At 40.5% G+C, this 27,224-nt stretch overlaps 1 protein-coding gene across 5 annotated transcripts in view; it reads left to right on the forward strand.

The window, feature by feature from the left end:
- Positions 1 to 7,479: 7,479 nt before the first annotated feature.
- Positions 7,480 to 27,224, forward strand: part of LOC103049562 (beta-soluble NSF attachment protein) — a 28,719-nt gene continuing 8,974 nt past the window's right edge. For 3 of the 5 annotated variants that reach the window (XR_015795110.1, XR_015795113.1, XM_088134885.1), the window contains exons 1-8: positions 17,385 to 17,766; positions 19,071 to 19,187; positions 21,128 to 21,174; positions 21,327 to 21,404; positions 21,960 to 22,015; positions 22,486 to 22,570; positions 23,358 to 23,462; positions 24,738 to 24,806. Coding sequence is in view for 3 of the 5 variants with exons in the window: in XM_088134885.1 (XP_087991011.1) it covers positions 17,574 to 17,766; positions 19,071 to 19,187; positions 21,128 to 21,174; positions 21,327 to 21,404; positions 21,960 to 22,015; positions 22,486 to 22,570; positions 23,358 to 23,462; positions 24,738 to 24,806 (750 nt within the window). In the remaining 2 variants the exon portion in view is untranslated. Of the gene's footprint in view, positions 7,633 to 17,384; positions 17,767 to 19,070; positions 19,188 to 21,127; positions 21,175 to 21,326; positions 21,405 to 21,959; positions 22,016 to 22,485; positions 22,571 to 23,357; positions 23,463 to 24,737; positions 24,807 to 27,224 lie in introns of those variants that run through there. The other 2 variants (XM_007424726.4, XM_088134907.1) reach the window with 2 other exon arrangements.

Below are 27,224 nucleotides of genomic sequence, written 5' to 3' on the forward strand. Positions count from 1 at the left end.
TTTCCTGCTGGGTTCTTGAAAGCCCCTTCAAAAACGCATTACAGTTGATCCTGTCTAATTTTGTCTTCATTAACATGATAAAACATATTCAGGTGTCACATGCTGTTGTCTTATAGGAAGCATTTTTTCATTTTGTGCTTCTTAGTGAAATAATATCCCGCCTTAGGATTCAGCCTTCAGAAGGTGGAAATTGGAGCAGAGGATAACTTGCTCACGTCTATGTAGGTCCATAGCAGATCTTCCTTCCAACCCTTTCTCATTCTTGAATTACATTGATGGCTTCTTTTCATTTTAATGGGCTGCTGCAGTGTGAAGAGCAGGAGGTAAGTTGCTTGGGCAATCTTATCCAGGAGAAGAATTTGAATGCAAAGATTATTTTTCCACTTCTTTTCTATTTTAGGTTTGGAAGCTCTGGAATAGTATCTCCTTGTTCAACTCTACAAAAAAAGTTTGGACATGTTATATTTTTCACTAACTCAGTGAATAAGGTTACTGTGGTAACTTCAATCTGGCAGAGCAGCTGCGTGTGTTGAAAAAAAGTCTTAAGTTGGGTTTCAGTTACCTTAACTATTAATGGAAACAGTCCAAATACATATTCATTTCAGAAACAAAGGTGTCTGTTACTCCCACTATATACATCTCCATGTTCAGTCTGCTAAAACATGGAAATGTTGGCAAAAAAGGTCAAGTTTGTCCCCAGAGGGAATAGTGGCTAGAAAGTGAGATGAGACTTCCAGCAAAAAATACCCGGATTGGTTTTGAAGGCTGTTATAAATCTTTCCAGATGACAGAACATAAAAAGATTAATTTGCCCCATCTTTTTTTACTTCCTTAAAGTTGCTCTTGAAGCAGAATTTCAGTTACCTTTTTTGAACCAATTCTCTTTATTTTGAGGTAGATAGCTCCTGTGCACCAGATTTTACAGGTAATCCTTGCTTAGTGACCGTTTGTTTAACAACATTTTGAAGTTCTGACAGCCTCGGAAAAGGTGCTTTACGGCCTGTAAAGCACTTCTGGCCATTGTAAAACATCACCCCCCATTCCTGTGGTCACTTAGCCGCATTTTGGGCACTTGGTAACTGGCTCAAATTTATGACTGGTTGCCAAGTGCCCCACAATCATGTAATCACCATTTGCAATCTTCTCTGCCTGCTTCCTCAGAAAGTCAATGGGGAAGCCAACAGGAAAGGTTGTAAGTGGAGGGAATGGAGGGAAACCTCTTGGTGGTGTGCAGGAACGGAGCTCAAATCCTGAAGATTTGAGCTCTCTTCCTCCAGCCCCACGAAGGATTTCCCCTTCGTGCATGGAGGGGAGGGGAAACCTCTCAGCAGTGTGCAGGAACGGAGCTCAAATCTTGAAGAGGAGGAGAAACCCTTCGAGCTGAAATCCTTCAGGCAGCTCTTTCGCCCTGTCTGCTTAACAACCCAGGAGATTGCTTAATGACTGCGAACAGGAGTGCCCTGATTGTGGTCATTGAGCGAAGCAGTCACGTGGATGTCTCTCTTAATGATTGCTTCACTCGATCAAGATTCCCATCCCTATTATGGTTGTTAAGTGAGGACTGCCTGTACAATAAAAACAACCACGTGTGACTTACCCATTCAATTGTTTTGTCCCTATTTTATGGGAAATTGGGAGTCTAGAGGCACCTTTTCAGACTAGCACATTTCATCAAAAGACATAAGCTTTTGGATGCTACAGCTCAACTTCATCAGCTTGCAATTGGTCTTCCAAGTGCAGCTCTGTAGAATGCATTGCAGTAGTCCAACTTCATGGTGACCTGAGTGAGAGATCATGAGGAAGGCCTCTTGAACCAGGTATGGGCACAACTGGAACATAAACTGGCCACCTGCTTGTTAGAACCTGACCCCTCCTGGCTTGTGAAAAGCTGCCTGGGAGGTGTCATACAGTTGGGTCCTATGCTCTTTGAAAGAGGGGGTGATTCTACTAGCCTTGAAGGATGTAGTGGTGCGTCCCCTCCTCAAGAAGCTATTGCTGAAACTTACCACCCCAGACAATTTTCATCCAGTCTTGAACCTTCCCTTTTTAGAATTTTTTTTTGAAAGCCTCACGCTATAGAAATTACACAAAGAATAGTTCTACTCTGATTTTTAAAAATTGGGGAAAGCTCCATCTTGCAGCTTGAAACCTGAAACAAAAGGTTTGATTCAGTATTTTGTGTCAACATGTATGATTGATCACCTTTTCCCGCAGTTAACGCAAGAGCTTCTTCATGGCTAGGATTAGCCTTACCATTGGGAAGAATTAAGTAAATGTCTGAGGTAGAAATCTGTAGAAAGTGAGGAGCAGGGCAACGTTAGATGACAGAGCTGTATGTGTCCAAGGCTAGCCAATCAAGTCTATATACAGCCTGATGACCATTAGATGGGTCTCATCTAGTAGTCGCCTTGGTTGTTGCAGCCCAGGTCTGGTAGCCTCACCTAACCAGGTTTGCTGTCATTTTAGTACTCTTCCAATAATTCTGTGGTGGGCCTACACTTGAAATACCTTGCAAAAGAAGAAAAATAATTATGAAAAAGAGCATTATAAAGTTTTAAAAGGTGCTCAAAACAGCAACTAAGATGATTAAAGGTCTAGATCAAAGTCTATGAGGAAAGACTGCAGCATCTGGGGCTTTTTATCCTAGAAAGACAATGTGTAAGGGAGAAGTCAGAGATACAAAATCATGCACAGTGTGGTAAAGGTAAACAGAAGTTTTTCCACTCACAATATTAGTATTTAGGCTTATCCATTAACACTATTTTGAAGAAAGTATTTCTTTGCATGGTAGCACAGTAAAACTAGAATTTATTGCCATCAGATGCAGAATCATTGAATCATTGGAAGGGGTTATGTAGGCCACCAAGTCCATCTCTGTTCATTGCAGGATTCCAGATGAAAGCATTCTCAGCAGGAGCTGCCTAGCCTCCTCTTGTAGTGCTTTGACTCTTAGAGATGTCTGTTCATATTTCTCCACCTAGGCATGGAAAGACCTGATACCACAGCCCTGAGCCTGAGCTTTCTATTGTCCTTGAATTTGATTGATTTTCAGACCACTACTCAATAAACCTGTCCCCTAATTTATATTATTACCACTTGAGATATCCAGGGGATTTCAAAGATTGAATTTAGACAGGCAATATCTAAGTTCCTCACCATTGTAACTGAACCTAAAATTAACATCTACCATTACTGAGGATGTGTTAGATTCATTCTTGCCTCATCGTTCAAGGCTGTAGTTTAACCTTTGTGTCAGATCTGAACACTGATCTCACTTAATACTACAATGGCAGAAGACTCCTGGATAGATAAATACAGGTTTCCCTTGTTTTATGCAAATTTGCTTTTTGCAAGTTTGCTGTTATACAATTGACCATTTTCATCCAAGAATTTGTTTTATGCAAAACATATTCATTACAGGTAGTCCTTGCTTAATGACCACAATAGGGACCAGAAAATTGGTAGTTAAGCGGGGCAGTCATTAAGTGAGTCACCACATGACGACCCAATTTTACAACCATTTTACAACTCATAAAGTGAATCATGGCTGTTGTTAAGTGAATCACATGGTCATTAAGTGAATCCAGCTTCCCCAATGGTCGTTTTTGCTGGAATTTGTTTAACAACCACATGATCTGCTTAATGACCTCGGTGATTTGCTTTACAACCATCATAAAAAAGGTTGCAAATCGTGATCACATGACCCCAGGATGCTGCAACCAATTGTAAATGTGAGCCGGTTGCCAAGTGCCCAAATTGTGGTGTGACCATGGGGATGGTGCAACAGTTTGTGACGGTCATAAGTGCAAGTACAGGTCATAAAACAGTTTTTCCGAGGCTGTCATAACGTCAAACTGTTGTTAAATGAAAGGTCGTTAAGTAAGGACTACCTGTATGATGCAATTTGTTGTAGAATAGCCACTTTGCACCAAAGGACTGGAAACATGCCATGACCTTTTCCTGCCAAAACCCCTTTCTCCCCTCACTCATGCATTTACCATTATGCTGTGCATTTGTTCTAATTGTGTGTCCTCTATCCCACTTACTTCCATACCAACAATAGCTATTACTGTTAACTATGGGATCAAAATGGCCATCAACATCTTGTCCAATCCCCTTACCCAAAATGAAAAGGAAAAGAGCCTCTCCAGCACCAGAACAAACTTGGACAGACTTCCAGGGGAGGTATGGTGAACTGAAGATGTCTCTGTGAAAGCAGAGTTGACTGTGGCAAAGACCAAAGAACTAGTGAGTAGACCAGTTCCTTGGAACCTCTGGATAAGGAGAGAATGGGAGATTGCCCACATGTGTTCCAGATGGCTGTTCCTCATGAGATTGCAGGACAGTGGCTTTCTACGGGTTTGAGCGCTGGGAGACAAAGGGATTTATTTAAGGTTTTCCCACAGCCAAATTAACTCATTGCTTTCCTCACTTTCTTATTTCAACATTTCAAAATGGTTCTTCCATCAAAGCACTTTAGATCTTAATGAACATTCTGTGACATTGCAGCAGCTAGAGCAGCAGCTAGGGATTATTTACGAAGAGGCAGTGAAGAAGCAGAAAAGTTTAGTATAATGCATGTGAGTTGTATGTTATATGTTGTACTGCAGCCCACATTCATTCATTCAAGAATTCATAAGGTTGCCCATGTCAATATGTTTTCTCCATACAGAAAAGAAAGCAGAATTTTAAAAATGCAATACAATACAACTGGGTGTCCAAATAAATCTCTCCCGTAATGCATTATAAAACACACACATTGGACTCAACTAACATTCTGGTCCCAATGCCTGCTAGAAAAGCCAGATCTTTAACACTTTGCCACAACAAGGCAAACTTGGATACTTTGGAGAGTGGTTTTAAGGGGGAAAGAGTTGATGTAAGGACTATCATCAGAAATAATTTCAAATGCCTATAAACATGATTGTAATTATCAATCAGGGTACAATGCGAGGGAATTTGAAATCAAGTACTTTTCCAATAATGTTTTAATTGATTTTGCTTTTTCTCATTATTTTCTTTTTTATATATGATGTGCATTTATTCTTTGAATAATGATGAACTGGTAATATTAACATCTTGTTCAAGGATTTATAGAGATTTCTAGTTTTTTTTTTTTTTAATGCAATATACTCAGTTCTTTACAATCAATCCACTCATGAAATACTGAACTTTACATTTCATAACAACTGTAAACTCCATGTACTGATATTTTCACAGATTTTTTCTAATTTCTGTGGGACATTTGGAGCTGATGAGAAGTTTGAGAGCTACGAGTCCCCTTAAACTTACATACGCTGTGCCACCCTTCCACTAATTAAATTATCATCCATGTCAAGCACATTCACATCCAGTTCGGGGAAAGATTCTTCATGATTTCAGAATGTTTTGGTACTGATTCAAACCGTTTGGGAATGGAAACCCCTTGAACTGTGGGACACCTGTGGCCCTAAACCCTCTTTGTTTCTCCAAGACATTACATTGCTGAAATTTGGCAACCAAAAGCTGGAAAACAGGTGCATAATACTTCGTTGATTCTTAGCACAAAACTGGCATTTCCTAGTGGTCTCTTATCCACATATTAACCAAGTCAGACTCTGCTTGGCTTGTTGAGATCCATCAAGGTAGAAGCCATAGAAACACTAAAAAACAAAAAGGACTAACCCCCAAAACAACCTCTCAGAAATGCCAATCTCTTTATTTATAAAATGTATACACTGCCTTGATCCAATTGGACTCTGGGCAGTTTATGGTATATATAATACAGTAAAATAATGATATATGTGAAACAATATATAAATATAATAAAACAAATCTTACAGCAGTGGTTCTGGAACTGATCCCAAAGGCCTTGCAGAAAAGGACTGGACACCATCCTTTTCTTGGAAGGCAAATTGTTCCATAGGAGAGGAGCCCCTGCGGAAAATACCTGTTTTTGGAGTCCTTCCCACTGCACCTCTTAGTAGCCCAGAATCTCAGTGGGTGTTTTCTGTCCAGATTGGGTGGGCAGATTTTTACAGGGAAGGTCTTTGAGACACTCAGGCCTTGAGATATTAAGGACTTTAAAGGTACCGACCAGGCCCTTGAATTATTTCCACCTGGGATAGCTAGAATCCAAATTGTTCCCAATAACGTGACCGATCTGGCACAATCAGATGGTAATACCACCCCCTGCAACTCTCCACTGGAAGGGGGAGCAGGCATCAGCTCCCTACCAATACCAGCCCGTCCCCACTACTACTGAGCTCCTCTGTCATCAAAGTTTGTCAGCCCTAATCCTTCCCTCAACCACTTCTTTGGCACCAAAAAGTGAAAAACTCTGAAGCCGCTGACAAGCAGGGCAAATAGCACCCACTTCCTTGAGCCCCACCAGAGCACGGATGAGGTAAAACGGCCGGGCGCAGGCCTCCCGCTGATCCACTGGTCTGCTCCACCCCTTGTTGCCATTCAGCACTGCCATCTGGGTGCCCACACCTTTTAAGGTTGGGGATCCCTGGGCCTTTGCCACTCAGAAGGAGGTGAAGAGGCAGACCCAGCCAGACATTTCAATGCTGCTGCCACCTGGATGGGGATCATGGCTAGCTCCATCACCGGCATAGCAGCATAGAGTCTGCGATACAGAAGCTGAGTGGCAGAACTCCAGCCCAACTCTGCACACTGCCAAATAGTTGACCAGCAGCACTCCGCCACCAGTTCACCCCACAGTCCAGGTGGTCAGACAGACAAGTTCAGACCCCGATCTAATACTGGTCTCCAAGCAAGTCTCCCACCCAGCCACCCAAAAGGCTGCTCCAGGGACTCTGCTCTTGAGCAACCCCTGCACCTTGCAACTTTCACATAGTCATATCAACACACTTATCCTATGGTCTATCCCATTATATATGGCCTTGGTACCATTACAAAAAAAAAAAAAAAGAATCACCATCAAAAAGTGATCCATCTGGCAAGTTTTGTTCTTGACAAATGCATTTCTATTACACAGTAATATTGCCCATTTCCATTGTCCCCTTTCCATAAGCTAGAGGTACATATAAATAAAAGCAGGAGCAAATCATAACGAACAATTTAAAGGGCAGTCTGCATATCAGTAGGTCCTAAGCTTTTGATGGGACTGCCATCTGTCATTTCTGAAAGGCAAGGAGGTTCAGGGCATTCCATATTTTAGGAGGCAAAGTTTTCCATGGCATGGGGCACCTACAGAGAAGGCAGGGATCTCTCCCCCCTCTCCTTCAGCCAAATGGGGAGATACTTTACATAGTCCTGAGCCGGGCGTTCCAGTTGAGCTGCCTATGGGGAGAACTTTATGACATCATAAAGGTGAATCCATTTGCAGGTTGCTCAGAACGTTCTTTGGGGGGGGGGGGAGGAAAGCGAGCGGCGCCGCTAGAAGTAGAAGGCGGAGAAGGGGAAGGAGGCGGAGCGGGAACAGGGCGGTCTCCCCTTTCATCTCCTTGCTCCCCCCCGCCCCCCGGCCAGAAATCGGAGCATCGCAGGCGGCTGCCGTCTTTCCTTCTGCGCCGCCGAGATGGATGCTGCAGCCGCGGGCAACAAGGAGCGGGAGGCCGTGCAGCTTCTGGCAGAGGCCGAGAAGCGGGTCAAGGCCTCCCAGTCCTTCCTCAGGGGGTTCTTCGGGTGAGCCAGCGAGGGGGAAGCGGGAGGCAGGGATGGAGCAAGGACCGCTCTCCTCGGGCCTGGAGGAGCCCTCCCTCGGCGCTACCCCCACGCACTCCTGGGTCTTCGTATCTGGAGCACTCTCCGCGCCACCGGCCTTGCCGATCCTCCCCCCGGTTGTGTTAGGCCCCGGCAGCCCGGGCGAAGGGAGAGTTAGTTGCGGGGTGACGATGAGGAAAGAGGGCAACCCTGCTGGAATAGGGGCTCACACTCTGGCTCGGGGTGGTGCCTTCGAGCGGGCGGACCAGTGTCTATTAGGGGCGAAGCTTTGCGGGCGGAAGAGCAATCTGGAGTTTTCCATTCGCACGTATCCTCAAGGGTTGCAGGAAGGAGGGGTTGTAAATAACAGCGGCTTTTTCAGCGGGCCTTAATCTGATGTTCCCACCTGTCAAGCGGCTGGAGAATGTCTGAAGGCCCGCAGGAAGTCTGTGAAGTGACAGGGCACATCTGAGAGGTCTACAAAATGAGAACAATTTTCACCGGGACTCTGGTGAAATTGCAATGCCAGCACAGGAGTTCTCACATTTATTGCAGATACTTTCCTGTGGACTTGGTCACAGGCATGGAACGTTAGTGGAAGTCAGCAGATGGAACCCCAGTATATGTGATAAGGCTGCCATCAAAATCAGTGCTTAAGATGCAAGTCATGGCCTTGATTGTGGCCCCTGGAGACTTTAAAAAGTTGTTATCAGATTGTAATTTTTAGTTGGATGAACTGAACAGGGGATATTATTTCAGTTATTAAATGCATAAATGGACAGTTATGAACGGTATTTAAATCGTAATGTAAATGAGCCTTTCATTAAAGGTGTACACTCTTGCCATAAGGGATCCAAAATAGGACTTGTGTTGTAAATGATCTAGATTTTTGTTTTCCATAGATTTAAGTTTGGCGTAGAAATTCCATTAGTCTGGTTGGATTTCTTATATCTCATGGTCTTTGGGCTCTCCTGTCTACCATTTTTTTTCTTTGTCAATCGAGACTAATGTTTCAGGGAGGCAGCAAAGTAGTCTGCGAATTGTGAAAGCTTATGGACCATTATTTAGTCATCAAGGTGCTGTTACAATGCTGTGCAGCTTAGCTACAACAGACATAAAGGCTATCTTCTGCAATTTGTCAATAATTCCCTTTCATGGCAGCCTGGGGATACAAGAATGTCTGTTTATGGTTATTCATTGATCTACAAGTGAGAAAGTGAGTACCTTCACTTGTGGATTAATTGATCCACAAAGGGGGATTGATGAGTACCAGGAAGATGGTGTTTTGTGTGGTTTCTTAAAGTAGCAACACTTAGCCAAACCTCATCTAGACTAGAAAGTTCAGCAGGGGTAGGCCTGGTTAGCACATGGATGGGAAGACAGAAAATATCAGGAATGTAAGTTAAACTGTAAAATCAACACACCATCCTGGAAAAAGGCAGGAGCAAACCATTTCCATGTTACTACTATTATTATGATGTTATATGTTGCCAAAGAAACAATATGGACATGCCCAGGAAGCCATCAGGAGGTCAGCTTGACAGTTGACAGTTGCAAATTCTCTTTCAACTTTACAATGTGGTTTACTAATTAAGATACTAGTCTGGGATTGGGGAAGCCAAGTTTCATGTCTCCGTTTAATCATGAAGGTTAGCAATCTACCTCAAAGGTCTGAGGTAAGATACAGTAAAATGAGGAGAAACCATCAACGCCCCTCCTCCATGGCACTGCCATTTAGTCCTGAAGAAATGCTGGATGATGATGATGATGATGATGATGATGATGATGATGATGATGATGATGATATTGTTGTTGTTGTTGTTGTTGTTGTTGTTGTTGTTGTAGAAATGTTTCTATATTTTGTTGAGTTCTAGAAGAGCACTTTGTGGTGATTTTATGACACTGTGTTTCAGTAATTGCCATTTCAATTCCTTTTATGTTACTGCTAATGAGGTTGTTTTGCTATTTACTCTTAGCATTGCTGTTCTACGGTTGTTCTTTAGTTTTCCTAATGTTTTGCATGCCTCCGTAAAAAGAAAGATTACAAAACTATTAAATAAAAAGCATTCCTACTCAGCCTCTGAGGCCAGGGGTCAAACATACCAATCCAGCTTCTTATTAGGCAAAAGAAGAAAAGGAGGTTAGAATCGATGTATGTTTTCTCCCATTCCCCACTCAGCTTGTCTATCAGGACAGTTTTCACAAACAGCAAGTGAGATGACCCACTGTATGTATGCAGACCGTGCTCTAGTAGGCTTCAGTCCATGGCTGAATGCTATTCCAAATTATAACACAAATCGTGTGTATTAATAATTAGAAGTCAAGAGTTCTTTGTTTCCCTAGTATGGAAAGCTTTTAGTCATGCAAATCCACTCATGACCTAAACTGGTACAATAGTTTCACTTATTTATTGTTTCAGTTGCTGCTGTGAGAATTAGGATGAGAATTTTTAATTCAAACTGAACGCTTTCCACATCTGCTTTCTATTTTATACAAGGGAAATTTCATGATTTGTTTTCAGATTATTGGTTGATTGATTATCTGGTATCTGATAACCTTTTAATTCAACTGTATAGTACATCTCTTTTTTAAAGGGACAAGATCTATCAATTAGTGCCAAAATAGATTTGTTAATATAATGGCATTATAAATTATAGTTCAGGGCCAAGGTATGTATCTCAGTGTTTTCTTTCTTTCTTAAAAAATATACAGTTGGGGAGACTGATGGACTGGGACACCATCTCTGTGTTCCCCATATATCATGTTCCCATTTTCAGTGCAATTGTTCTTGCTTATCTTACTGAAAAAAAATAGGGAATAATTATGGTGGTAGTTGATTCTTATAAATGCAAAGGAAACAGAAAATGCAGAGAAAACAAATGTTGGTGTTTTGTGATTCTGGAGGTGGTGCCAGTAAGCACTGTTGGTGCAGTTGACAGGAATAGCTGTAACTCTGAAGATGAAGATGATACTTACCAGAGGTTGTTCTCTCTTTCTTTCTCTCCCCCCCGCCTCATTCTCTCTTTCACCCTGAAAATGAATTGGCAATTATAACTGGTACCAGGTGCTGCTATGTATAAACTTCAATATATTACATCCTCCATGCACTTCTGGATTACAAGTTCTTCAATGACTTGCCTGAGATTTGTTTTTACATCACTCCAATATATGAATATTTTTACTATAGTTAGCAGACATGCCATGCTGAAGTATTTGGGGAAAGGCACATTAGGGAGAGAGGGAGGGCAGGCAGAGCTCTTCAAGAATTTAACCTTCTTTCCCCCGGTCTGGAACTTCTCAGTGTAGGAAATTTGGATTTGCTGTTCTTCCCTCTCTTCAAGACATTCTACCGCTGTGCCCAGGTCATTCAGCACCTCATATCTGTTCTGTGTAAAGATTAGGTAGGTACTCACATCAGGAAGTAGGAAGCAGCCCATCCCCATTTGTTTCCCAGCCTTGTCAGCACAGTGCAAATGGGTCTGTGGGTTGATTCTAGCAATTTTCTTGTGGTCTTTTGTCCTTGTTGGTGTCAAGGTAAGTCAGTAGGAGCTGCTCCGATATGTAGGAAGGCAATTTGTGTCAGAACTGTTAGCACATACTAAAATTTACATGTTTTATGCACTGTCTGGTATATTTTACATAGGGTGACTTATGGTGTTAGTTTTATCCACACCTTATTCTCTATATTTCTATTTAGGTTTGGCTTGCTTATCATATATTTTTAATAGACTTTCCTCCTCCTCCTTCTCCTTCTTCCCTGTAATACTGACTGGGAGAATCCTCACTATCCTATGACTGCTTTTTTATGTCTGGCCCTTATTACAGTATATTATTTCCGTATCTTCTATACTCTTATTATTCTATGCTGGTCTTTGGCTGTAATAAAGTTTAAGTTAAGGTATCACATGATAGAGGACAAATCTGTCTGCACCAGGCACGGCCTCCTTAAGTCTGCTTCTGACCAGGTTCAACTGGTCGATTTCATGCATGGAATGAACTGGCACCGGAGTCATCTTGACCTTTGACAAGCAGTGAAGTAGCTTACTTGGGCCCTGGTTAGCACTGAAATGTGGCACTAGTTTTAAATCAGGAAAATGAGAAATTCTGTGCTGCCTTTGACATATAATGCTTTTTTGTGCCTGAGCTTAGCATATCTGGGGATGGGTGGCTTTCTCCTTAGAGGAGCCCTCCTGGGTTTTAATATCTCAGCAGGACATACTCTGCAGGGCTGAGTGTGAATGACAGGCAGAAGGAATGTTCACTTTGGTGTCCTGTTCTTAAAATAAGCCATAGCCAGGGGCCTTCAAATTGTTGTGGGCTTTTTTCTTTTGTGGTTTTTTTATCCTGCCTTTATTATTATTTTTTTATAAATAAGGCGGTGAACATACCTAATACTCCTTCCTCCTCCTATTTTCCCCACAATAACAGCCCTATGAGGTGAGTAGGGCTGAGAGAGAGTGACTGGCCCAAAATCACCCAACCAGCTTTCATGTGTAAGGTGGGACTAGAACTCACAGTCTCCCGGTTTCTAGCCTGGTGCCTTAACCACTAGACCAAACTGATTAGAAAAATGTTTTCTTGTTTTTCTTTTTTAAATATGGTGTTCTGACTTTTTAAAAATGTTGCGTTAAGGACCCTTAGTAGTTTTAACATATTTTACTAATAATATTATGATTCCACTGTTTAAGAGAACATGTGGTTTTTAGGAGTGTTAATAATTACAAATTTGTACTGAGGTTTCTTCTGCATGTAAACTGGTAAGTGGAGCTGGATTTTTTCCCCTTACAATAACCATAAAACTGATTTAGCTGATTGTCAAATAAATAAATATTGATTGAGTGATTTAGTTCTGTAGGAACTGCTGTCAAACCTCCCTTTTGAAATGTGTATTTTGAATCAGGTATATATTTATTTAAATTCAACAATTCTAGCTTCTTTTTCCGATGATGACGTCCAATTCAGAATAGTGTGCAATTAAAAATGTAAGTAATTGTGAAATTAAAAAGTGTTGACAATAAAATAAGATTCACTACCAATTTAAAAACCAATAAAACTAGTTGTATAAAAATGATCAGCAACAGTAATTGGTTTTATGTTTGTTTTTTTTAACAAAATTAGAACAATACAAGAAGTGTATATACAGGATAAAAATGTTCATATTAGTGTCCAAGGGGGAATAATATTTTCCAAATTTGGGGAAGTTCTTATTAACTACTTAATTCTTCAGTAATAATTCTTGCTCCTATTGGGACAGTATCAACCAAACTGGATGTCTTAGGAAATCTGCACTTTGCAGATAATTTGATAACACAATGTAAATGTAATTCTGTAGTCCTTTAAGAGAATGTCCCATAGGCTATAGGAAGCTGTGAGCTTCCATCTGTATGGATAGTCCTGCATGGAAAATGTGGCTTTCTGCTTGTTTTCACTGCCTGCCTCTTGCTTGCTCTCGCTCCTTCCTTCCTCCCTCCCTCCCTCCTCCTCCTTCCTTCTTCCTTCTTCCTTCTTCTTCCTTCTTTTTTTCGTGATCTTTTGGTATTGCTGTACTACAAATGGCATACAAGGATTAAAAACATCCAAACAGTACAAATAGTATGCAATACAGTGGCATTAACCAGTGGGGATAGCGCCTAAAAAACCGAACATCACCCAAATGCTTTCTGCAAGTGCCACGGTTTCTGTCCTTCACAGAAACTCACTAGGGAAGAAATAGTTTTTAATCTGTCATGACAAGGTGTTCCACAGAAGGAAGAACCACCATTGCGAAAGCCCTGCTATGAGGTCCTTGTCAATGCAATCCTATAGGAAGGGCAGGATCACTTCAGAGCAGGCAATCTCGGGGACAGCCGGACCCTGAGCCATGTAGGGGTTTCAAGATGATAACCAGCACCTTGAATTGCACCTGGAAGTTGATGGATGCACTTCTGGAGTAGAGGTATTAAATGGGCAAATTTCAAAATGTCCAATGCTACTTGGGCTATCTATCTATGTGGTTGCTAAGAGTGGACACTGACTTGTTGGAACAATCAATGAATTTTTGTCTGTGTGGAAGTTCTGTTATCCTAATGGCAAAAGGGGGATGTTCCAGGGCTTTTCTGGTGTGGTATGAGAGTTTCCTTGGATCAAAATTCCTCTCCACAGTCATATCTATAGAAAAGCAGAGGGTGTGGGTAGAAACTGGTCTGAAACTATCAGTAGTATTTTTCTCCCTTTGAAATAAATGGGAATAAAAGTATGCAAAGAGAAAAAACTGGTGCCAACCAAAATATGGGAGAGGGGAGCTCCCATTACTTACCTTCAGCCCTAATTGGCACTAGATGGGCTTTTGGACTTTGAAGGGCAGGATAGAAAAAGTATTGCTGCTTTTGAACTTTGGTTCAAAAATCTCAAGACTCCTGAGAATACAATGGATAGGCAAGAAGATGAACAAATGGATCATCAAACAAATCAACCCAGAGTTTTTACTTGAGGCACAAATGACCAGGCTCAAATCATCCTACTTCGGACACATTATGTGACTATCTAGCTCTCTGGAGACGGTTCTAATCCTGGGAAAGGTAGAAGGAAAGAGAAGAAGAGGATGACCAATTGGAAGACCTGAAGAACCAGGTTCAGGACAGATTGTCATAACAAAAATCTGTGTAGTTGCTAAGGCTTGATGCTGTCTTCATGGCACATATAAAATCTGAAGGGCTTTGGACATTGGTGCAACCTGCTAGTGACACATTACATTGGCTGTAATGTGCAACCTTGTAGTATCAGCCCTTCAAGGTAGACCAGACTAGGAAACCAAAGTTATGAATGCTAATACAGGTAGTCCTCACTTAACAACCGTTTAACAATGGTTCAAAGTTATAACGGCCTCAGAAAAAGTGCTTTACAACCTGTACTCACATTTTCAACCATCACAAACCATTGCACCCCTCCGCATGGTAACATGATCATGATTTGCGATCTTTACGACAGTCGCTAAGCGAATCATGTGGTTAAGCAAATTCTGGTAAAAATCATCCATTGAGGAAGCTGGATTCGCTTAACAACCATGTGATTCACTTAACAACCACAGTGATTCACTTAATGGCCATCATAAAAATGATCATAAAATTGGGTCTGGTCATGTGGTGACTCACTTAACAACTGCCCTGCTTAATGACCAATTTTGCAGTCCCTATTGTGGTTGTTAAGCAAGGATTACCTGTGCTATTTTTATTATAAAGATTACAGTAACAGAATCTTGCAAGTCTGAATGCACCTCCCTCTCTTTATCTTCAAGAGAACTAGGGAAGGTCAAATCTGAGATGCTTCCTTAAATTACATTTCTGCCTTGGATCCAATTTTTTTTTGTCTGACTGTTGTCTTGGTCGCAGCTCTTCCTCCTGTTCCTCAAGGTTATTCCTACTTTCCATTACATACAGCCACATGAAGACCTTTAATCTCTTTTTATGCTTCCCTATAACTGCACCACTGAACATTGGTAAAGTGCTGAAAATCAGAATCATGGTTTCCTGCCATTCTGAGGCAGAACATTACATATTTTTAAATTAATAATTATATAATTCAACATAGGTGGCACCTGACTTTAATCAACTCTGGGTGGCTCACAGCATAAAAACAAAACAAGAAATTGTCAGCCCTTCAAGGTAGTCCTGACAAGAAGCGCAAATAAGGTCACAGTTACAGAATCTTGCAAGTCTGAAAGCACCTCTCCTCCACTTACTTTTACTCTCCTGAAAACTAGGGAAGGTCCCTTCTGAGATGCTTCCCACACCCCTTTTCCTTCTGTGGGCTGAGATACCTTTTGCATGACAATTGTCTAGGCTACTGCTCTTCCTCCTGCCTCCCAAGGTCATTCCTGCATAACGTTACGCAGATATACAATAAAAAGAGTGCATATAACAATAAAAAGATGCCCAATCCAGTTAACAACACAAACATATTATACACCCATAAAGAGCTTCAACCAACCTAGTCCAACACTTGGAAGAAGAACCAGGTCTTTAAGGCCCTCTGGAATAACCTCAATTGATCAATCAATCAATCTGCAGCTTCCTTACCATCATAACATATCCCATGTACATACTGTAATAATGGCCCATTAACTCCATATAATCAGCATGTCCTGTTCATTCCTTCCCACCTTCTGAAAAACACTGTGTGATTCTCCCACCAAAGTTTGTGGCTGAGAAAATACTTATACTTCTGCCATAAATCTTTTTCCCCGATGGGATTGTTATACCTATGAAATAAAATTAGGAGTGGATGCAGTCATACTGCTTATTAGTATAATACAGTAGATGTTTTACTTATTTGAAGATTGACACACTAAGATGGATATTGCCACCCACTCCAAAAGTAGAAAGTAGGATAAACATAATTCTTTGTTTTGTTAAATAATTTTAGTGATTTTTAAATTGTATGATCACATTATGAACAATCACATACAGTATATAAATAGATCAACCCTCCACTAACTATAAATGGGCAATTTAGCTTTATGGACTTTCTTAGCACCTTTACTTTCACTTGGAAAGAGGCTACTATAATAGTAAAGTACTACAGGTAGTCCTCGCTTAACGACCGTTCATTTAGTGACAGTTCAAAGTTACAATGGCACTAAAAAAAGTGACCTTCGAGTGGCGCCCAAAGTTATGACCGTCGCAGTGCCCCTGCAGTCATGTGATCGCAATCCAGGTGCTTGGCAACCAGCTTGCACTTACAATGGTTGCAGTGTCCTGGGGTCACATGATCGTCATTTGCAACCTTCCCAACTGGCTTCTGGCAAGCAAAATCAATGGGGAACCATGTGATTCACTTGAGGACTATGTGATTTGCTGAACAACTACATGATTCACTTAATGACCGTGGTGATTTGCTTAATGACCACTGCAAAAAAGGTCATAAAATTGGGTCCCGTCATGTGATGATTCGCTTAATGACTGCATTGCTTAGTGACCTAAATTCCGGTCCCAATTGTGGTCGTTAAGCAAGGACTACCTGTATTTAATAGCATCCATGTAATAATGACTCATTTTTATGTATATGGAACACCTAAATCTTGCCCAGTAGATTGATGTTTCATTTGCTTGCTTATTCATTTCTATTTGTTTTTTAATTTTTTACTTATTTATTTATTTATATCCCATCTTTCTTCTAGGAGCTTAAGAAGGTTTTTATGGGGCTCACCCCTTGTTTTATATTCATAACAACAACCCTGTGAGGTAGGTTGGACAGAGAGAATGACTGGCCCAATCTTATCCAGAAGTCCCACTGAGTGGGGATTTGAACCTAAATCTCCCCCATTCTAGTTCAGCACCTTAGCCCCAATATTGTACTGGCTCTAATGTTTTTGTTACTATTCAAATACAGTAGCTAATAATATAGTCTCTCAGGTTCTCTTCTAGAGTGGTTCCAGATCCAGTTTTCTTCATCCTGCAGTGATTGGATCCATCTTCTAGTAACATGTATGGTTAAATGAGAGAGAAAAAGCACGATTGTGTCAGGAGGGAACATTAGTAAACATGTCAAAAGTTTCTGTGGCTTTCTCAGGTGCTCACTATGCAGAATTCAATTTCCAGTGCATCAACAAAACCAAGGATTCTGTTTTTATCCCATGTTCTACGGCAGGGTTCCTCAACCTCAGCAACTTTAAGATGGGTGGACGACAACTCCCAGAATGGCTGGCTGGGGAATTCTGGGAATTGAAGTCCACCCATCTTAAAGTTGCTGAGGTTGAGGAACCCTGTTCTATGGGAAGGCTCTTTTTCGTTGTTAAAGGAATTAACAGCCCAATGGAAGCTCCCGTTGGCGCGTTTTCAGCAGCAGTTCTTTAAATCCTGTCTCCCTTCTTTTCAAGAGAAAATTGGTGGAAGTGCTTGCTTCATTTTTATGAGTTTTTATTTTCCATTTATGTGGAACTGGTGTCCATGTTGTTTATTCTTATAACTTTTCTTTGTCTTCTCTCAATATGTTTTCATATCTGGTTGTTTCATAGTATTAACGATATTCTAATTCTGTGTCTCCTTTTTGTTTCTCCTAGAGGAAATACAAGGCTTGAAGAAGCATGTGAAATGTATACAAGAGCTGCCAATATGTTCAAGATAGCCAAAAATTGGAGTGGTATATATAGACATTTCTATCTTCTTTATAAATAAAAAGGACGTATTTATCTGAAGATCACTACCACAGGGGTGGAGGGTACTGTAACCCTTCAGGTATTGCTTGATGTCAGTTCCCACCCTTCAAGATGGGCCATGCTGGTTGGGGCTACTGAGAATTGGGTTACAGTCCCTCAGTCTTCCCGTAGAACATTCAGGTACCGTGGCAAATAACTGAGGTGATTAATTGTCCTGAAATGGCGTTCCTTGATTGCACACATAAGTGATCGCAAACTGGGAATTTAGCTGCTTTGTCTGATATTTCAAGTTGTGATTCACTAACACTGAATTTTAAAACCCATCCATCTCTGCCTACAGTAGATTGACTCTGCTTTTCTTTGATGACCCAGTCCCTTTTTCCCAACATGAAATGGAGTGATTCATGCTTCCTTAGGAATTAGTATGGATATTTTCAACTCTGGTTATACAAATTGAGGAGTGATATTTTCAGCATTATTTCATTTTAAGTAAATGTTTAGGAAAATTGGTTGCATAATTGTTAACTTCATTTAACAGTTCTCTTTTGGGTAGTCTTTATGAACCTGTTATATATTTTTGAGGGTTTGTTATAGTATCATTAACTTGCCCCCCTAACAAGAGAAGTCTCTGTTTCATCTAAATCAGTGGTTCTCAACCAGCGTGTCGTGGCACACAAGTGTGCTGTGAGCTTGTTTCTAGTGTGCCGTGAGATTTTTGTCTTATTTTTTTGTATTGTGTATATTCTGTATTATCCATATATTCAATACAGTTTAACTGTTTAACTTCCCTGTGAACCATGCCTTACACATTTAAAAATATGTATTAATAATTTTCTGGCTTGCCACAGAACTACAATATTTCATATTGTGCCACGGATTCAAAAAGGTTCAGAACCCCTGATCTGAATAATGGAGCCTCCATGTAGCCAAACTACATTTACTTCCATCCACTTAGAATCTGGCTGAGAGGAAAAGGCTGGACAGACTTTGCCTCTGATTTCCCTACAACTTGCTTAGAGAAACAGATAATCCCAGGCAAGAGGATTTAAAGCACTGTGCCTGATTTGAGCAGCCACGTCCCTGGGGCAGGTAGAGAAAAAATGGAAAGTAGTGTAAGAAAATAGTTTCTTTGTTAAGGGAATTAGCAGCCCAATGGAGGCTCCCGTTGGTGGGTTTTCAGCAGCAGTTCTTTAAATCCTGTCTCCCTTCTTTTCAAGAAGTGCTTGTCGCTGATTCAAATGGCTCCTTATAACTGGATGTCAGAATGCCGCCCCTGTTTCTTTTTCAGCTGCTGGGAATGCCTTTTGTCAGGCAGCAAAACTCCACATGCAGTTGCAGAGTAAGCATGATTCAGCTACCTGTTTTGTTGATGCAGGGAATGCTTACAAAAAGGCAGATCCTCAAGGTAAGGTGCATTGGGGTAGGGTGGCCTTCCCTTGGCATTTCTTCTTGGCAAGCAAGATAGATAGGAGCATCACTGATTACAGGGGTGTGTTAAAAGAGATAAGGCATCAGACAAAAACAACAAGTGCTTTTTTGTTCAGATCAACATGAATAATTCCTGAAAGCATCTAGGGAACTTTGAAATCTGTGGAGTATTAATACTAATTCACACAGCTATTATATGCAGTTGGTCATTGGCCATGATGGGATAACAATGTGAGTGTACGTATATGCATAATGCAATATATGCCCTCCCAATTTTCTTTCATCTTGAGTATGATTAAGAAAAATAATGTGTGATTTTTTTCCCATAAACTAAATCTTTTTGAACAAGGTATGTCTAAATATGTTGCTGATCACTAACTTTGTCCTGTCAGCTCCTGAGAATTTAAAGGTTAATTATAGGATTAAAAAGATCATTATAGGAAAATCAGGAGGTACAATAGTCGGAGATTAATGAGAGACATAATTTTAGTGTATATTTCATATATATAAACATTAATTTGGACATGAAATTAAGTTATTGTACATACTTCAGCAGAATAGTATACCTGGGCTTTTGGCCAGCCCAACATTGCCAGATGTGTTGAACTACAGTTCCCATGATGATCAAGACTAGCAACTGGGCACAGTGCCTTGGAATTTCAAGAGCTGTAGTTGTAAAACATCAGGAGGGCAACAGATTGGACAAAGCTGATTAATGTACAAGACTCCTATATATATTAAACCTCTAATCTCAACTGGATTTACACATGAAGGTTACTTTTCACAGCATCTGTTTTCTCCTTGTTCTGAATATAGAATGGGGCATACTCACATGCTTGGTATATAATGAATGAAAATAATAGTAATAACATCAACAACAATAATAAGACTTGGTGCCATACGAAAAGATCTGGAAAAGTACTTGGACACAATAGGAAGAGATAAAATCTCAACTAATGAATTATAATTCTAGTTCATGCTAAACATTCTACATATGATCCAAGAAGATTCATGCACACATCTCTTCAATTTAAAGATGTGACTTTTTAATGCAGAAATTCTGATGGAAAGTCCCAAGTGCTGGAAGACAGATGTCAAATTCCTGCGTGTGTCCCTAGTCATGGGATGGACATCTCAGGCCCCTTTGAGTTTACAAAGCAGTCCTTTCCAAAGGACTGTACAGAGAAGCTCTTGAAATTAGGAATCTGTCTCTATGCCAGAGCATCAATTCCTTAAAGCCGTGTTTCTCAACCTTGGCAACTTTAAGATGTGTGGATTTCAATTCCCAGGATTCCCCAGCCAGCCAATCTTAAAGTTGCCAAGGTTGAGAAACCCTGCCATTCCTGGAAAGGAGCAGTAGCAAGAGTAGAGCAGAGATGGGCCAAAGGTAGGTCAGGATCTGCCGATAGATGTCTCTAGGATTTGCAGTGAATGGGGTGCCAAAGGTTTCCCGCTCACAATTTGTTTCAATAAGAGCAGCAACAACCTGTTTTGTCCTTCTGTTGCCCCAAACTAAGCTCCTGAAATAAAGAGAGCTAGGGATAATTGGAGTGGTTTTTGTGTAGAAAAACTATGGCATTTATTCCTCCTCAGCACTTAAAACAGGGTTTTGAATTCAGAACTCTTTAACTCTGGGTGTATGTTTTTTGCATCAAGGTTCACTTGGTGGACTTCAGGACTTTATTATGTATGAATGAATTAATGAATGAATATCCGATAGACCTGAAGTCTGCATTGCCGGCAGTAAAAGATGAAGAGGTTCTGTCTTCAGCTGACCTTGCATAGAAGAATAGCTGAGAATCTGTCTGTTGCATGTGCTGATATAACCCATCCACTTCCTTGCGCTGGTAAAATAACTACGTTTGGATGTCTGAGCTGATTGTATTCATTGTTTCCCTCCAAATGCATACGATGCAGAGGCTATCAACTGCTTAAATGCTGCCATCGATATTTACACAGACATGGTAAGACACCCAAAGTGCTAGGTTGGGATTCCGGTTTATGATCTTTCCTGTTGGTGTTAAGTCATTAACTCAAGTTGTATTCAGTTTGTATTCAGCATTTACCTCCGTTCAAAAAGAGAGTAAGTACACAGGCCAAATTCTTCTCTTCCCAGGGCCGATTTACTATTGCTGCCAAGCATCACATTACTATTGCAGAGATTTATGAATCTGAGCTGGTAGACATTGAAAAGGTAAGCCAATGTGCTTATTTGGAAAGATTTCGGTTTCATTCCTAGGCATACATGGCTGATTGAATTTGGAAGAATTGAGGAAGCCCATAAGTTTCTATTTCACAGCTACTGCCCAAGTTTGTTCAGTTTTCTTCTGCTAAATGAGAGGCCCTGGTGATCACAGAAAGTCTTCCGTGAAGGGAATGTCACTTTTGGGTTTAACTCATCAATTCTCTCAGTGTATGGATTTATAGTAAAATAGCATATGAGAGAAAAAATTTCATACGTGTATATGTGAAACGTTTCCCTTCTGTTATGAGAAGCAGTATCCCAATCGTGCATTTGGCGTCTATAAACTTAGATGATGTCCCCATTAGCAACTTAAAGGTCTTCTAGAGTCAAAATAGCAGTGATGTGGACAGGCTTTATATCATTCCAGTGATGACTGGGTGATACGATGAAGTTGCTTTAAGTCACTACAGTAGCAGGGAAATGGCTTGAATCTGTGAAATCTATTACCAGAATACCAGTTTTGAAAGTATAATGTTGAGTATGAATGTGTTGAATTCCTTTTAGGCTATTGCCCATTATGAACAAGCTGCAGACTATTACAAAGGAGAAGAATCTAACAGGCAAGTTTTCATAAAAGGCGTTCTTAATGTTGACAATCTAAATTTATTTATTTATTTAAAAGGTTTATATAGCCGCCCATCTTAAGTAACTCTCGGCAGCTCACAACAACAAATCTATATTCATTCTATTTTCTTTTTTCTTTTGCTACTGTAACATGAAATTCTATTATTCTCTTACTTAGGATTCAGGAGAACCTCCAGATCCTAAAACAACTTTCTTGGTTTGGCATTTTATTTGCCTGACAGTTGTGATAAAATTCAAAGCTCAGAAATTCTGTTCACGTGGTAATTGAAAATTGGCTAGTGGGAATGGATGTATCAGAAGATGGTTCTGTATGAATGTCAACAAAATGAATCAGATCTCAAGTAATTTAGATCCTTTTAGTGAGAGTGCCACCTGACAGTGGTACATTTTGATTTTCTTACATGTATTTCTGTGCTCTTCAGTTAATTGTGCCTTTTGCTTCTAGCTCTGCTAACAAGTGTCTGCTGAAGGTAGCCGGTTATGCTGCTCAGCTGGAGCAATATCAGAAAGCAACTGAGATTTTTGAACAGGTGGGTACATGACCTTTTGGTTTGTTAAAGGAAAACTATAAATCAGAGGTCCAAATTAATCAAAGCACTAACCTTGTGCAATCTGCTGAGTGAGGCAATTGGGCTGAATTTGTTTGAATCCAAACCATCAGAGAAGTTTCAGTTTACAACATATATAATTTTAAGGTATGGGTGGAAAAAAGCACCTGTTTTAGGTACATGTGCATAATAATTCAGGAAGAAGATTTCTAGCATTAACAGTTTAAGCAAGGTTAATTGCTTTCAGTAATCAGAGCCAAAGAGGAAAAGGGGTTGTGCAGGAAAGTAAATCCTGGGAGTTACCACCATGTAGTATTGCCAATATTTATAATCTTCTGAAATTATTTTAAAATCTCAAAATCCAGTTATCCTTACCAACTGCTTTAATATCTAGTTTCTAAACTATCAGTATGAATGTAAGAGGGAAGTTTGATGAGGAGATAAGAATGTCTGGCTAAGATCTAGTGCTTGAAGATTGATTTTGATTTGCCAAGCAGCAATGTGTGTGAGATTCAATATGTGTAAATCCCAGCTGTGGCAAAATGTGTTATGAAATTAAAAAGGTATTTACAATACCAGGTATTACTGAGAACGTTAAGGAACAATGTGACATTTGGGAACTTTGGGAAATGGGTCCTTTTGTAGTGGAAAAACATGCAGTTCAAATACAAGGGCAGGGATTCTCAAGGAACTGACTGAAATATTGTTTTCAACCGTGTTCTGCTTTTCCACACTTTATCAACTATAAATGTAATTTTTATCTCTCTAGATTGGTACAAGTACAATGGATAATCCGTTGCTCAAGCACAGTGCAAAGGATTACTTCTTTAAAGCAGCTTTATGTCACTTTATAGTTGATGAGTTGAACGCAAAGGTTAGTGCAGTCCTTTTTGTGCCATCATTATACAGATCAGAATTCCATGGTGTCCCAGGAATAAACAAAATATTTTTATTAGTTCTATATGATCAATAATGCCTGCTCTTATTGCATGAAATATCACAGTAGAAGTTCTGCTTTCAAATCTAAATGCTCTTTCTGTGCTTGCTTATGTAAACATAGGAATACAACAAGAACGATGAGACGATTGCTTTGTACACTTGCCATACAACTTAGCTGACAGATTTATGGGTCTGTTAGAAGCAGTGTTGTCATTTGCAAATATGAAGCCATAGTTTTGAATTCAGTATAAAACAGATTGATTCAAAAATAATGCTCCATGTTTTCACCATTCCAGGCTGACAGTAGATATTGGAATTGCCAGCAAGGCCATATTTGCTGGAAACAACTGAATATGCTGGAAAGCCCATATTTGACAATTGCAGATGTTTGTGTCTATCACTATTACTTCAAGTCTGATACGAATGTGCAATACAAATATTCACACGGTGTTGCATTTTGCAAGAATTGCAGCTCATGGCAGGTTGAGAATTAATTTATATGCTATGCAGGGAATGCATGAGGAGATCCCCACCTAAACTGTAGATAGGGACCTCCTAGTATTTTCCCTGAGCAGAAAAAAAGCAGCCAAATCAAGGGTGATTTTGAGTGGACTAACTGTGGGATGGGAAAGGCTTAGGTAGTCTCTCTGCAGAGTAAGGAAGATGGCCTTGACAGAGATATGCAAACTTTGTTACCAAAGCAATGAGGAATGAAACATATCTTAAGCCCACAACAGACATATAGTATTTAGAAGCAGCTCAGATGGACACCTCCCTAATTCACTGAAGTATAAGAAGGAGGAGGAGGTTCAGCACAATCAGATCTGCAAGATTCTGTTATTACAGCCACTTTCAATAAAAATAGCTTTAGCCTTCCTGTGGAGTTGATCTTCTGGTCTGGTCTCCCTAGTGGGGCTGATCCTCTCTTCCCTGTTATTCCTCAGGTGAAGAACGTCTCATGCAGTTCCATTTCAGGAAAACAAATTGGGAGGCTTTCATCTCTTATATGTGGTTTGGTGTAACCCTAAAATATCCCAGTTTGTCACTTTATAGAAAGATGCATATGTGTGGTCACTCAGATTCATCTCTTGAGTTTGTTTTGAGCATAAAGTGTGTATGTCATGGTGTTGAATGGCTGGTTTTCTGAGAAAACGTCTATCATGAGATAACATCTGTTCGATATGAATTAAATGCCGCTGCTATTTTTCAGCTGGCTCTTGAGAAATATGAAGAAATGTTCCCAGCATTCACAGATTCAAGAGAATGTAAATTATTGAAAGTAAGTGAGACAGCATGTTTTCCATTGCACTGAAAACAGAATTGATGTCTGATTGCTGGTCTTAATTAGAAGTATTTTATTTATTAAATGGTGATGGAGGGTTAGGGTCACACTGTGAAAAGAGAGGAAGAATGACCATCCCAATTTGCACGTTAAAAAGTAACAACTTCTTTCTTGGTTTGATTTGAACATTAGCTATGTGAAATATGTTTTTAGCCTATTTTCCAATCCTTGCAAGTCGGGAGGCAGAACATTTCTCATTATTCCACTGGGACTCTTAAAATGGATGGAGCCATTCACTCAAGTTCTCATAAAAAGTAAAGAAGTTGATTATTTTCAATGTTCTTCTTTTGGAACATGATTAGAAAGATTCACAAGACTCTTTAACTCCTCTAACAAATTTCCCTTCCTACTAATCCACATGGAAATAAATGACAGAGACACTACAAGTCACCATGAAAAGCTGAGCAGGATGGTGAAGGAGCTGGAGGGGCAGGTGGTGTTTCCTTCACTCCTTCCTGTCAAAGAAAGCAGACTGTGAGTGAACTGGGTACTCAGGTAGTGCCAGTGACAATGGTTTGGATTCATTGGACTGCATTTCTAAAATGGGGAAGTTCCGGCTAGAGATGGGCTGCAGTTTACAAACACTGGGAAGAATGTGTTTGGAAAATACCTAGCCCTCCTGATCTGCAAGTCTTTAAACTGAATCCTGAGAGGGAGGGAAAAGAGAACCCAAAATGTAGCGTGATGCAAGTACGGAATATGGAACTGGAAAGAGTGATGAGGATGGGGAAGCAATTAATAATGAGCGCATAAAACCAGGAAGGAACAGGTCAAGTCATGTGACCGAGGATTCCAATGGCTCTATAAATGCACAACATATGGGAAACAGGAAGAACTAAAAATTGTAATGCAGGAAGGCAAATATAATTTAGTAGGCATTACTAAACCTGGTGGACAAAACTCATAAATGAAATGCAGGGACTGAAGGATAAAACTAAAGGAATAGGCCACACAGAAGGGAAGGAGGAGTGGTGCGATATGTGAATACAGTGCCCACATATATTGAGATCCAGGAATTTGAGCATGAGGGTCTAGTCAAGAGCATTTGTGTAAGAATACAAGAGAGAGGAAACATCAAAGATGTTAACAGAGTTGGGGGACAGGGTATTACTAACTGTCAAGCCATGCAGATCTGCATAATGCCTTCCTGGACTAGTTTACAGATATTTAAGAGAGGAGAGACATCATAATTATGGGAATCCTCAAATACCTGGGCGTTTGTGGGAAAACCAACTTGGCTGAGACAGCAAGATGCCAAAAATGCCTCAGTGATTTTGCTGTCTGATTCATTTTCCAGAAGTTGGAAGAAGACCCATGAGGATCAGCTCTCCTATATCTGATCCTAAACAATAGGGATGAGCTGGTTGAAGAGATAACAGCAGTAGGCACCTTGGGAGGAAGTGACCATGTCCTCTTGCTGAGCGTACTACAGAAAGAGAAATTGGAACATAATTGAACATGCATACTAGAGATTTCAGGAGATCCAATTTCAGCAAGCTTAAAGAAGTACAGTGGTACCTCGGGTCACGAACGCTTCTGTTCACGAACAATTCGGTTCATGAACAGCACCGTTCGCAAAATTTTGCTTCCGTTCGCGAACTCCGCATCAGGTGACGAACAGGATCCGCAGCCATTTTCCCTGCCGTGACACTTGGTCATGGCTTCCTGTAGGGAGGGGGACTCTCCCTCCAAGCAATAACCGCCTCCCCACCCACCTTCCTGTCCTCCATGCCAGAAGTCGCCTCAACACAAGGTTAGTGTTCTCTCTCTTCATACTGTACTGTACTGTGTGTTTCATATTTTTGTGGTTTAAAAAGAAAAATACATATGGTTCAGAACGGATTAACTGTATTTACATTGAACCTTATGGGAAAATTTGATTCGGGTCGTGACCAATTTGGGTCGCAACCAGAGTCGCGGAACGAATTAAGTTCGTGACCTGAGGTACCACTGTATTAGGTGGGATCCTATTGGCAGAAATCCTTAATTCAAAGGGAACATAAGAGGGTTATGAATTTTTTAAAGATAAGATAGTGAAAGTACATTTACACCATTCCAATGAAAAAGAAAGCAGGGAACAGCTTAGGAAACCATTAAAGGTGTATAGGGATGTTTTTGATCAAGCCAGGAGTGATACGTGATACGTGAGATGTGACATGAGAGAGAGAGAGAGAGAGAGAGAGAGAGAGAGAGATGGAATATAGATGTAACTAGACAACCCATGACCTGTTGGGTCATTGTTTCAGAGAGATTTCCTTACCTAAACAGAGAAACAGAATGACCAAGGGCAAAAAGCAGTGGGAGTGACTTACGACTTGCTGCTGGCTTCCCCATTGGTTTTGGTGGTGGGAAGCT

Source organism: Python bivittatus, unplaced genomic scaffold (genome assembly GCF_059951505.1).
Source record: "Python bivittatus isolate LINGU-HERP-01145 unplaced genomic scaffold, Pbiv_v1 ctg000020_np1212, whole genome shotgun sequence".
NCBI lineage: Eukaryota > Metazoa > Chordata > Lepidosauria > Squamata > Pythonidae > Python > Python bivittatus.